Source organism: Gambusia affinis, linkage group LG04 (genome assembly GCF_019740435.1).
Source record: "Gambusia affinis linkage group LG04, SWU_Gaff_1.0, whole genome shotgun sequence".
Classification (NCBI taxonomy): Eukaryota; Metazoa; Chordata; class Actinopteri; order Cyprinodontiformes; family Poeciliidae; genus Gambusia; species Gambusia affinis.
In genome coordinates this window covers 21,186,369-21,198,445 of record NC_057871.1, presented here as the reverse complement: position 1 = coordinate 21,198,445, position 12,077 = coordinate 21,186,369, and the positions used below count along the sequence as shown (strand labels likewise).

The 12,077-nt window shown below is 41.1% G+C and overlaps 1 protein-coding gene across 7 annotated transcripts in view; it reads right to left on the bottom strand.

The window, feature by feature from the left end:
- The window catches only part of mafgb (v-maf avian musculoaponeurotic fibrosarcoma oncogene homolog Gb), a 39,636-nt gene extending 32,360 nt beyond the window's left edge, over window positions 1-7,276 (bottom strand). For 2 of the 7 annotated variants that reach the window (XM_044114303.1, XM_044114306.1), the window contains exon 1: window positions 6,974-7,276. Coding sequence is in view for 2 of the 7 variants with exons in the window: in XM_044114299.1 (XP_043970234.1) it covers window positions 2,075-4,036 (1,962 nt within the window). In the remaining 5 variants the exon portion in view is untranslated. The other 5 variants (XM_044114304.1, XM_044114307.1, XM_044114299.1 and 2 more) reach the window with 4 other exon arrangements.
- Between the last annotated feature and the right edge of the window lie 4,801 nt (window positions 7,277-12,077).

Below are 12,077 nucleotides of genomic sequence, written 5' to 3'. Positions count from 1 at the left end.
GTACTACCTGTGTGCAGGTTTGCATGTACTCCTCCATGCTGAGTGACATTCGGGAGAGACCATCTGCATCTCCATTTACTTTACCTGGGCGATACTTTATTGAGAACTGGAAATCAGCCAGTTCAGCAACCCATCGATGAGTGGTTGCATTCAGTTTAGCTGTGGAAAGCACATATGTAAGAGGGTTATTGTCAGTGTAAACTGTAAATGGTGGTGCATAATAGAGATAATCTCTAAACCTCTCACAGATGGCCCACTTCAGAGCCAGGAACTCCAGTTTTCCTGAATGAAGGTGATAGTTTTTTCTGGGGTGTTAGCGTTCTGGATCCATATGCTATGACTGCTAGAGTTCCCTGTTGTCTCTGGTAAAGTACAGCACCAAGCCCTTCTTGTGAAGCATCACAATGTAGAATGAACGGTTGTTCAAAGTCCGGATAACCCAATACTGGTGGCTTCACTAGAAAATCTAATAACTGGCCAAGCACTTCTTGATGTTTTGCTGACCATATAATTGGGTGTGATGATGGTAATTGTCCACTGTTCTGATTTTGTTTCCCTACTTCTCGCTTTTGTGTTTTCCTTTTCCCTTTTCTCAGGGCTTAAGGAGAGAAGATCATATAGAGGCTTAGCTATGCCGGAGAAGTTTGGGATGTAACTCATAGTAGGAGACAAATCCCAATAATTTTCTCAGTTCTCCCACTGTGGAGGGTTTTCTCTCTCAAAGCCTGTACAGGAGCAATATCTGCAGGATCCACTGTATATCCATCTTTTGTGACCAACTTTCCAAGAAATCTCACTTGGTTCTTAAAGATGTCACATTTCCTTGGTGTCAGCTTGACTCCTGTTTCCTGATAACGCTGCAATACACTTCTAAGATGATTCAAGTGGTCTTCAAATGTTTTAGAGTGCACCAAATTATCATCCAGGTAAGGCAAACACACCTCATCACGTAGTCCAGTCAGGCACTCCTCCATGGACCTCTGAAACTCTGCTGGTGCTGATGATAATCCAAATGGTATTCTCACCCATTCATACAGACCCCACGGTGTGATAAATGCAGTGAGCGGGCGACTTGATTCTTCCAGAAAGCCCTGGTGATAGGCTTTTCCCTGATCAAGGACAGAAAACCAAGAACTTCCAATCAGGCTATTTAGCATGTCCTGTATGCGGGGAATGGGATGACGATCTGGCAGAGACTTCTTATTCAACTCTCTGTAATCACAGCACAGTCTGAGGCTACCATCCCTTTTACGGACACAGACTATTGGGCTAGAATAATTTGACCTAGACTTTGTGATCCATCCTCTATTTAACAAATCTTCAAGATATTCTTTTACCTCATTGTGCAGTGGTTTTGGAACAGATATATATGTTCTTGTCACTGGTGTGGGATCTTGCAGTCGGATTTTGAGCTGCAGTGAGGGGATGGTTCCAACATCATAATCATCATGAGAGAAGGCTTTACACTCATCTCGGAGTAGTTGTTTCACCAACTGCTGTTGTGCTGGGGAAAGGTGGCTGATGGGAACTGGTGGATCCCAAAGATCTTCACTTTCAGCCCTATTTTGGTTCTCCTTTTTTTCTCCTTTGCTCTCTGATCCTGTTGAAGTTCCCTTTTCACAATTGAAATTTGGTGTCTCTATTTCATTTATTTTTGTTGATTCTGTTGGTGCCACATACATTGCTTTTACTGCTTGGATTTGACCTTTTTGCTTTTGGCGGGTAAAATAATGTCATGAGCAGTATCATTGTTCACTGGGATTCTGAAGCAGGACCAGGAACTCTGATGTAGGCACACTATTCCTTCTTTAACCCTTAGTCCTTCTGGTAGCTGCGACTGTGACAGAGGTTCAAACAGGACTCCTTGCTGACCTGCAAGTGGACCAGCTCAGTGTACTGCACTTCACCATCTTCGCCTGGCCAGCTGGGATGATGAAGTTTTCTCTCGATGCTTTAACAGTACTTATGCCCTGTTCCTCCTTCATATTTCTCATGACTTTTAGAAATACCTCTGCCTTCTTACTTTCAATGGAAAATGCTGTACTAACAGCTTCTGTGATGATGGTGGGAGGATCTAGACCCCTTTTAATAGGTACTCAATCACATTGTAACCAATGATTGGTTCTTCTCCCACTGCATCCTCTTCAGCAACTAGAACTGGCACCCAGAGCTCTAGTTGTGTTTGACTCACTGATGGTAATTTAAATTTGACCTCAACCCAGCCAATAAAAGGGATTGGTGTCTTATTCACTGCTCTTCCATCCAATATTCCAGGTCCAATAATCTCAGTGAGACTTCTGATAGTAACATGAGGGAGATTCTGCTTTCTCCATTTTTCACTCATGAGGCAGACCTGTGATCCAGTATCCCATAGAGCTCTGGTTTCCACTCCATCCAGCAGACAGATAATGGTACACTTCTTTCCAATCAAGTTAAGCAGTTTGTCTCTTTGTGATGGAGAGAGGAGGTTGATACCAACACTCTCATTCAACTCAGGTGCTGCATGTCTCACTCCTTCCATACACTTAAGTTCCGAATGATGTGTGATGTCAGTGGTCAGCTTGTGTCCATTTCCTGTTTGGTCATTTTCCTTTTTATCATATTCTGTTGCTGGTACAGATGTCACACTGCTCACAGACATATCTGCTTCTCCGGGCCTGTCTGATGTGTTTTTAACAAATCTACACCCACGTGATAGATGCCCACCTTGTCCACATTTGAAGCAATGGTCACAAAACTCTCCTCTATTGTTTTCCTGGCAATGTTTACATCCACGCCTCCGACTTGGTTTTGATTTGGAAATAGATAAATGAGAGTCATTAACCAGTCTCCTGATGTCTTGCATCTCACTTTGAAGTTGTCGGATGGCATCTAGGAGCTCAGTTTCTGTGTGAGAAGCAGATGATTGCACTTTTCCAGTTCTATTTTTTTTTTCGATGGAAGATGGCTGTTCTTGCTCCCAAACTGCTCCAACTGTTGTTTTGGGAACTGCCTGTGCTTCTGCTCTAACCTCCCTCACTTTCAGATCTTTATTATTCCTTCTGAACTTCTGTTGCCTTTCCCATTCAATACTAGCTGCCTCATTAGTCTTTGCTATCAGTACATCATCTGCAACTGTCAGATCATCCAGGAAGTTCTTGAGCTGGTGTTTAACATTATCATTAATAAGTCCTGTTCCTACTGCTCTCAGAAACTTCTTTTGAATCAGTTCTGGGCCGTAATCTTCCTCAGAGCCAGGTTCTCTAGATGCCGCAAGCAATCTTTCTTTTAACTCTATTGCTCTAAACAAGAAATTTTGTGGTGACTCATTACTGTCCTGTGTGATGTTAATTAACCGATGGTACAGGTCAGTGGAGCTGTCTTCTTTGTAATGACCCTTTAGTATTGTTCGCAGCTGTGCAATAGTGAGGTCTGTTTTGATCTCTAGCATGTCGCGAAGGGGTAGACCTGGGCTAATAGCCCTGACCACAGCCTCTATGATCTCCACTTCACTGTGATTTCTTTTTAGGCCCATTTCAATCTGATGGATCAAGTTTGAATAGGACAGTTTGTCTCTCTGACCTCTTTCTCCAATTTGGCCATTAATTTTAAATTCTCTTCTTATTGTAACTTCTGGTGGATGTGCTACAATGGGGTTGGTAGGTTGTTTTTTCACTTTGTTTTCCAATTTTGCCATTTCTCCCTGTAATTTCTTTGTTGCAGCCTGGAAACTTAACTGTAATGCTGCATATTGTTCTTGCAAACTTATAAGAGCAGCATTATCCTGATTCACAGCATCATCGACCATCTGTGACATCTCATTTTCGCTCACTTCTTTAGCTTTTGATATTAATCTGCTGAGGAATTCACAAGCCACATCCTCTTCCTCACAATCTATAGCTGTATCTACAGCTGTATTTATTAGACTGATCAGCTTGTGCTTCCTGGTTTGGTTTTCTGCTGAGACTTTTCCATATAAACACACCTCTTGTAGCTGGTCCACTTTCAACTGCACTAGGGCCTTACTTAGCTGGTCCTGCAGTTGCTCCAACTCCATCGCTGGTGTGCCACGATCTCTCTTTCTCTTTACTGAAGCACCGCTGATCCCCGTACGGGCCACCAATTTTTGTTGCACACTTTAATGATTAGACAGTGTGTTTTTCGCAGGTTCTTTATTTTCTTTACACTGTTAACACAGACAAGAGCGACAGTGAGCGCCTCCGCTGACCAGCCGTTACTGCACTAAATTGCCGTTGGCTCGCTGAGTCAATAAATATTTACAATATAGGTCAAAATGCTCATTCAAAACTTACACATAAACATTTAGTTACTTTACTCTAGCACACTTCCCCTCAACAAGACAATTTATGTAAATAGCAGCGCTAATTGATATTTACCTGTTAACACAGACAAGAGCGACAGTGAGCGCCTCCGCTGACCAGCCGTTACTGCACTAAATTGCCGTTGGCTCGCTGAGTCAGGAGTGCTCACCGTGCTCCATGTGCCAACTGGTGGCGAACTGCTGTAACTGCATCCCAGCTCAAGCAGGGGAAGTGCAGCCCAAAGGCACGGTCAAAAGAAGTCTTTAAATAAAGTAAAGTAAAAAAAGGGAGGGGGGTGTAATACTTCTAATGTCCATTCTGTCACATTATACTAAATGAAAACACCGAACAGCTACCTACTGCATTTATGAGCAGAGACATCTTCTGAGCATCACTTAACTTCTTCATATTTTCTATCTTTGTAGATTTTGACTGTTCTGCAATCGAGTTTTTAGAGCTGTCGACGGCTAACTCTTTCTAATGACCAACAATCTTAAAATATCCTGGGATTAGACAAAACGCAGAACTTAAATTCAAGTCTTAAAACGTGACATTTTTCTAAAACACAAATTTCGGCAAATTTGATTTTATCTTTCGGCGATTTAATTGCGAAACTGAAGCTATAGTTGAACTTCATTTCAGGTGGTATATTTCAAGAGTTTATTTCTAATCCTTTCAATGTTTATGGTATACAGTTTTTCTGAAAATGGAATATTAAATAAGACCAAAATAAGTAACTGAGCTCAGAAATATATACAACTATGTCAATGGAAAATTGAGTGGAAGGAAAAAGTATGAAAGGTGAATTGAATTACTGAAAAAAAGATATATATTTTTTGACAATATTCTAATTTACGATTCACCACAACCTAATTACAATTATCCCACATTTACCAAAAAAGCCAACATCACAGATACCAGAGTCTATCTTTTATTCCTCATCACAATATCAGCTAAACTTCCCCAAAATAAAAAAAAAATCAAATGTGCCGAAACACATATGAATATTACATAAGACTAATTTAAAAAAGGATGTTTATCACTGAAACATATCGTGATATATTAATGGAAAGCTAAAACGAATGGAGAAATACCTTCCTTGTTATTTTCTAATTTATTAATGTTCACCAGTAAATGAACATTTAATTTTACTTAATTTATTTAAAAGGGACAATAGGTATAAATAACAAGGGAACTTCAGTTTATATATGTGGCAGACTTAGCAATAAATAGAGGCTGATTTTCAGTGTAGTCCCTGTCAGGTTGGTGGTAATAAATGAAAAAAAAATCAGAATCATCTTTTTAATACGTTCATGATAGCTAATGTCAATATTTATAAAAATCCGGCAGATAAATAGGTTGCCTGAACAAACGGTCCACCCCTCTAAATAAATGCGAAAGGTCGAAACATGGTGACTAAAATAGTTTACAGTACGATGTCATTTGATGAGCCTCTGCCTATAAAGCACCAGCGGAACAAATGAATGGAAAACAAATGGATTCAGCTCCAATTCCGTTTTAAAAACCAGTTTCTTCCAACACAGAAATGGTTTAATTATCAGCAGAGAAAGAAAAAGTGAATATGAGCGACATAACGGAGCGTATTTTTGTTCCCTCGTCACAATATGAGCTGAGCTCCTCTTCCTTCGCTCCAGACCTTTGTCCGCCCGCCGCCGTGTTGCCATGGCTCCCTCATGCCTCCGCTCCGCTCGCGCAAACGTTGAGAAATAACAACGTTGTGATGAATCAGCATCTCTGCCGCCAGCCCAGCCGGTGTAGCTACAACACCGGCATGCCAGGAGACGAACCCACCGATTCCACACTTCGCTCCACTCACGCTCACGCTCACTCACACAATAAAAAGGAAAAATAAATCCTCTCCGCTGACAGACGCATGAGCTGAAGGCCTGTCGGGGGGGTGGCTGACACAAAGCAAATGTCAAAACAGCCGCTCCGTCTAAGCTAGCTGCTGGGACGTCTGACAGCTACCGACACTCTGGGATGACAGCCTGCACGTAGAGTCCGATTTGTAGGCACGTTTCAGTCACAGAACTTAACAAAGGGCGAACAGGCTGCGAGTCAGCACGTCAAATAAACCCACCTCAGGCGGCGCAGGTACCGAGCATCGGAGCAGCTGTCCTACCTGAATGTGTCCAGCTTGTGTCCGCCGCTGCTGCCGCCTCTCCGCTAATGAGGTTAGGTGTAGTTACCGCTCCGAGCTGCCAATGACGACCCCTCGCTCCTTTAGTTTCAGCCTCAAAACAAGGGAATCCCCAGGCTGAGCAGAGTAGCGCCCCCTCCTTCTCGGTCCTCTAATTCCGACACATAGTTTTTAAGCTTTGACAGCCCACCCGGCAGTCTGGCCCCCTTTGTCTGTGTTATTATGAAATCAGCGGCTGGTCGGTAGAGCGAGGCGGTTCGAGCGACCCAGCGGGTCCGCGGCGGCGCTCGTACCGAGCGATGATGATTCAGCACTACCAGCAGCGCTGACTGCCCTTTAAACAGCGGCTGGGGACAGGGGAGAGCAGGGGACAGCGCGGCGGCGGCGGCGGCGGCGGCAGCGGCAGCACGGCATCGCGACGGCTGAGGCGGCGGCGCACACTCAGCAAAACACCGCCACATTCAGCACTTTTCAGAGATTTCACTTTTGTTTCAAATTAAATCTGACTCACCAGAACTGGAGCCGGCGCCTTCGGAGCCTTGTTGCGTGGACACGGTGTGAGCGCTGGCAGGAGGACAGCCGGGAGTTGGAGAAGAAGCGCTTCTTTTTTCTCTTTTTTTTCCCCGCCGCCTCACGCTTTCTCACAGGTCTCTCTACATATATCCTCTGCCTCCTCGCTTGTTTTAGTCTGTGGTCGGAGGCGCCAGACGTCAAATGATGTTTGGATCACATGGTTTCATTCATGAAGGATCTACGCAACCCCGCATTTAAAGAGACACGCTACTACAGCGTGTTATAACAACAGGCGGCGTGGAAAGTGTGACAAAATCCGACAGCACAGCGCAGACTGGATGGATAAAACCAACCAAAACAAACCCTGCTGTTCTTCTCAGGAGCTGCGGAAAATGTAATACAGTTAGAGACGCAGCTCAATAAATCACAACACCCTCAAAAAGTTGCGTCATTTTTTCATTAATTCAATCTAAAATTTGAAAGCTATATATTTTATATAGTCATTACACCCAATCACGCGTTTATTTATTTCAGATTTTATGACTATGTCTCACTCCTTATGAATACATGCAATTCAGTAAAAAACAACAACAACAACAAAAAAAAAAACAATAAAAATGATTTTGAGCGCGTAAATGTTAGTCGAGACTGCTGAGTTGACTGACACTAAAAGAAACTGAAGGCCGAGAAAGTGCTCTACAGCAAAAATGTTAATGGAAAGTTGTGTGGAGAGAAAAAATGTGGGAGAAAAAGACACACAATCAACAGGGATAAACTGAGAGGATTTTGCCCAATCAAAGAGTTTGAGCAGATCCATAACTGATTCAAGATGCACCACAGATGCAGGACATGAACAACGACTGCTGTTTTCCTCATGTTACTGCACTCCTGAACCAGAGACAGCATCATAAAAATAAACTCAACTGTTGCTCGGTGATCCAGTCATCTATTTAATAAGTACATTTTCCCATTTCATTTGTAATTTGTGCCTGAGCTTGAACTACTGTAGGCTTACATTTCCGTTTTACCAAAATCCTTACTTGTTGGTTTTATGTTGAAATTAAAAGAAAAAACTACATTTTGGTTTTTCATCATCTATGAGCATCAAAATTAACCAAAAATAAACAAATGGAATGTATTACTCTGCTGATAATCCTGTGCAACACACATGATATTCACTTTTCGAATTAAATTACCAAAGTTTTTTTTAAACAAATCTCATCTTATTTCATGAAGATGCACATGTGGCAGTAAAACCAAAAAAAATTTAAATGATCGACACACCCATCCACTCAGAAGATAAAAATGTGTGGATGAATATAGAAGTTCCTCATATAGATGTGCCCGTAGAGCCAGGCCAGTGCAAAAGCAAACCGAGCAGCTGCATTTGGTCCCGAAACCAACAGGGGGCCCCAGAGAGCACTGGATGAGTCAAACAAGTCAGGCTCACAAATTTTACTTCTTGGTGTGAGTGATTCTTCATCAGCAGTATTTTTGCAAATCAAAGCATGAACTCTTGTAACTAAATTTTTACTTTGGTTCAGCTCTGCTTACATGTTTCTGTACATATTTTCTAAAAAAAAAAAAAAAAAAAAAACATCCAAATTACACTGAGATTCATATCACAAATTTTCCACTACCTCTCAAAGAAGGACGTGAATTGACAGAAAGGAAAGCTGATGAGTTTCATGTTGAATTTCCACCTTAGAGCAAATGACTTTGCTCTCACGTCTTAGATCTATTTTACACATACTGTATGTCTTATATTTACATAATCTTTACATAATCCAGCAGACAATCAGACGTTAGCTCTGTAAACACATCAGACAACAATTGCCATCAGTCCTCATTTATCCCAGCAAAAACCAAACCAGCCTATTAGGCCTGAAGTGCACCATCCCTATCCATTTCCATTTCAGAGGAATTAATGACTCTGTGTACAAGCCCAGGAAGCACTCAGCCATTATTAGGAGCCTATTTCCTGACAATGACACAGAAATAGCCTGTTTTTATTTACTGATGAACAGCTTAGACACAAGTTAGAGCTTTGAGGAGTAAATCTCTGGCAGGTTGCTGAAGCTGGAGGTATAACCTGATGGATCAGCTTGATGTCTCTGTTAAAAAAGATCAACTCTAACAGTCTGGACAGATTCGGTCCAGACATGGTAACATGATCGTAACAACCTGAGAAATATGACGTTAAAGTTTCGGCATATTCTTTACTATACCTTTATGATGTAATTAAGACAAATATGCAATAATGCTCCATTTCAGAGTGTTGCTGCTGGATTTCATTTTGGCTTAAATTTATGATAAGATAGCTGATAGAGTATTGGTTGCATTATTCATTTAAAAGTATTTTTGTCTCCATCACAGGTTGAAGATTCTTAAAATTATTAATAATTTTAAGAATCATTATAAGAATTATTATAAGAAAGAAATAATAATAAAAAAATTAAAATGTTCACTTTTACTGTTTTGATTCTAATTGTTCAAAGGACAATGTGTCATTTACTGCTCCTTGCAAAAGCAAACATACCCCCTTTTTACAGTTTGTCACATTACGACCACAAATGTCACTGCATTTCAATGGGATTCAATGGGATAGATAATCACTATATGATTGTGATGACGTAGAAAAATTATATAAAAATGTTTCACAAATGAAAAAAACTTAAAAAGCACACATATATTTAGTCCCCCTAGGCTTATAAAGTGCATATTTACTACTCTTGCCTACTGAATACTCAGTCAGATTCAACTGATAACCTCTGTGAACATCAAGTCTTGCCACAGATTCTCAATTGTATTCAGGTCTGGGCTTTGACTAGGCCGTTTATCAAATAATTACACTTAGATCTAGTCGATTCTATTATGCTCTGGCTGCATGTTCAGTCGTTGTCCTGCTAAGATGTGAACTTCCAGCCTGCAGTCTAAAGTATCTTAAAGGCTTGTCTGTTTTAATCCATCCATCCATCTTCCCATCATCTCTGACGAGCTTCCCTTTCACTGCTAAAGACATACAATAAAGGAATAAAATCAAACAAATAACAATATTTCTATATTAAAACCAGCATTGCTTGCACACACACTCCCTCTGCTCAGCAAACAGATGCAGCTTAAAAAGTAAGTAAATATACATGCTTCTCTCAGCACAAGGTTTCCAGCATGCTTTGTTTACTAACTTTACACAAAGGCTGTCTTTTTTTAAAGAAAGTCTGGTTCCGAAGGCTTAAAATTCATCCACAGTGATAAACTCGAGAGTTTTCAGACTTATTTAGAAAGAGGAAAGGATTTCCACAAGGCTATTGAGCAAAAAAAGCCACTTTGGAGAATATGGCTAAGCTGCCAAAATCCTAAAATGTGATCCCTGCACAGAGGTATGAAAGAAAAAAGGTGGTGGCTAGTTTTTGAAGACAAAAAGTTTTAAATAGCTAATTAAAAAAAAAAAAAAAAAACCGTTGGAAAACCGTTGTTATAACAAACCTCTGAGGATAACACAGAACAGCTATATGGTGAACTAATTACTAATTAGTTGATTTCTGAAGGTGCTTAAATTTTATCTAGGGGTATCAGAGCAGAAGGGGTTGAATATAAATACAAGCCACAACTTTAGGACTTTGTGTTGGTCTGGAACACAAAGTCTCAATAAAATACATCGACACCTGCGGTCGGAACATAAAACACCCTATCGGGTGTGAATACTTTTGCAAGACATTTGAAAAAAACATACAAGAAAAGGAAAAAGAAACCATATCGGTACAGACATGCAGTTACATTCTGAAGATGGAGGGGAAAAAAAAGCTCTGTGCAAGTTGTCAGCATAGGGAAGCTCTGAATGCAGATTCACCGACAGTGTGGTAACCATCGGAGGTTCCTGTTCCTGTGACCGTTTCACCAGACAGCTGCACAAAGCTGATACTGTATCAGCTCCAAGATCAATGTAATGCACAGGTCTCCATTTGATACACACACACACACACACCTACACACACACACACACACACGCACACACATACACACACACTGCTGACAGCCCAGGGGATAGCAAACACCTCTTTAAATCTACGTTTTATGTTGGAGAAAATTTTGTGTTTGCAGAAAAACCTCCTAAAAAACAAAAAGCTTTCCTTCTCTTCACAATGAAAAAATACAAAATCTTACCAAGTGGTTTTAGTCTAGCACAAATACAGGTACACTCGAAATAAGGCAAAACTAACTTACAAGAAACTTTTCAGCAAAATATGAGCTTGTTTTAAGTCAATAATTTCTTTAATACCATTTTTTAAAAGTACTAGTTCTGCTAAATTATTTCTGTCATATACATTTTTCTTAACTTGAAACAAGCTCTTATATCTTGGTAACAAGTTCCTTGCAAGTTAGTTTTATTTCAAGTGTACTAAGATATTTTCAGTAGACACCAGACTAAAAATACTCGATAAGATCGATCGTGTGTTTCTGCCGTTCACTCTTCATTGTTCCTGCTTCTCCGTGCTAGCAACCATGCTACTGCAAAGGTCACTGATTGCATTGATTGAATGGAGATGACAGACAGCATCTGGCCTACCTGTGGATAGAAATCTCACGCCAAGCTCCATCACACACACACACACACACGCACACACACGCACACACCCACACACACACACACACACACAGTAACAGCTCAGGATTATCAGCATCCGAACTGCCGCCTCAGACCCTCATGGTGTCAGGATGAGTGACACAGAGAGCATCTGCCTCGCCTTTTGAAGGAAGAGCGACGCCTTAAACCGGGAAAAGGTGGCAGAAGTCTAATAATGAGAGGCAAATAGAAGTCTCTCCTCGAAAGGCTAATCTTAACGGACAGTGGCAGGGCGAGTGTTGAATAAGGGGGGGGATTACGAAGACGCTTCAGCTGCAGAGAAAGAAGGAGGGGGTGGAGGGACTGTTGTACGCACAAATAAACAGCCAGATTGCACCAAGAGCACGTGGGGCGCAGTTTAATCAAGAGACGATGGTGTGTGAGAGAGTTTAAGAGGGGAAAATAACTAATCCTACAACAGCTATAAATTGTCCAATTATAATGAGGACATGGCTCTTCACAAACCATCGCTCCTCTT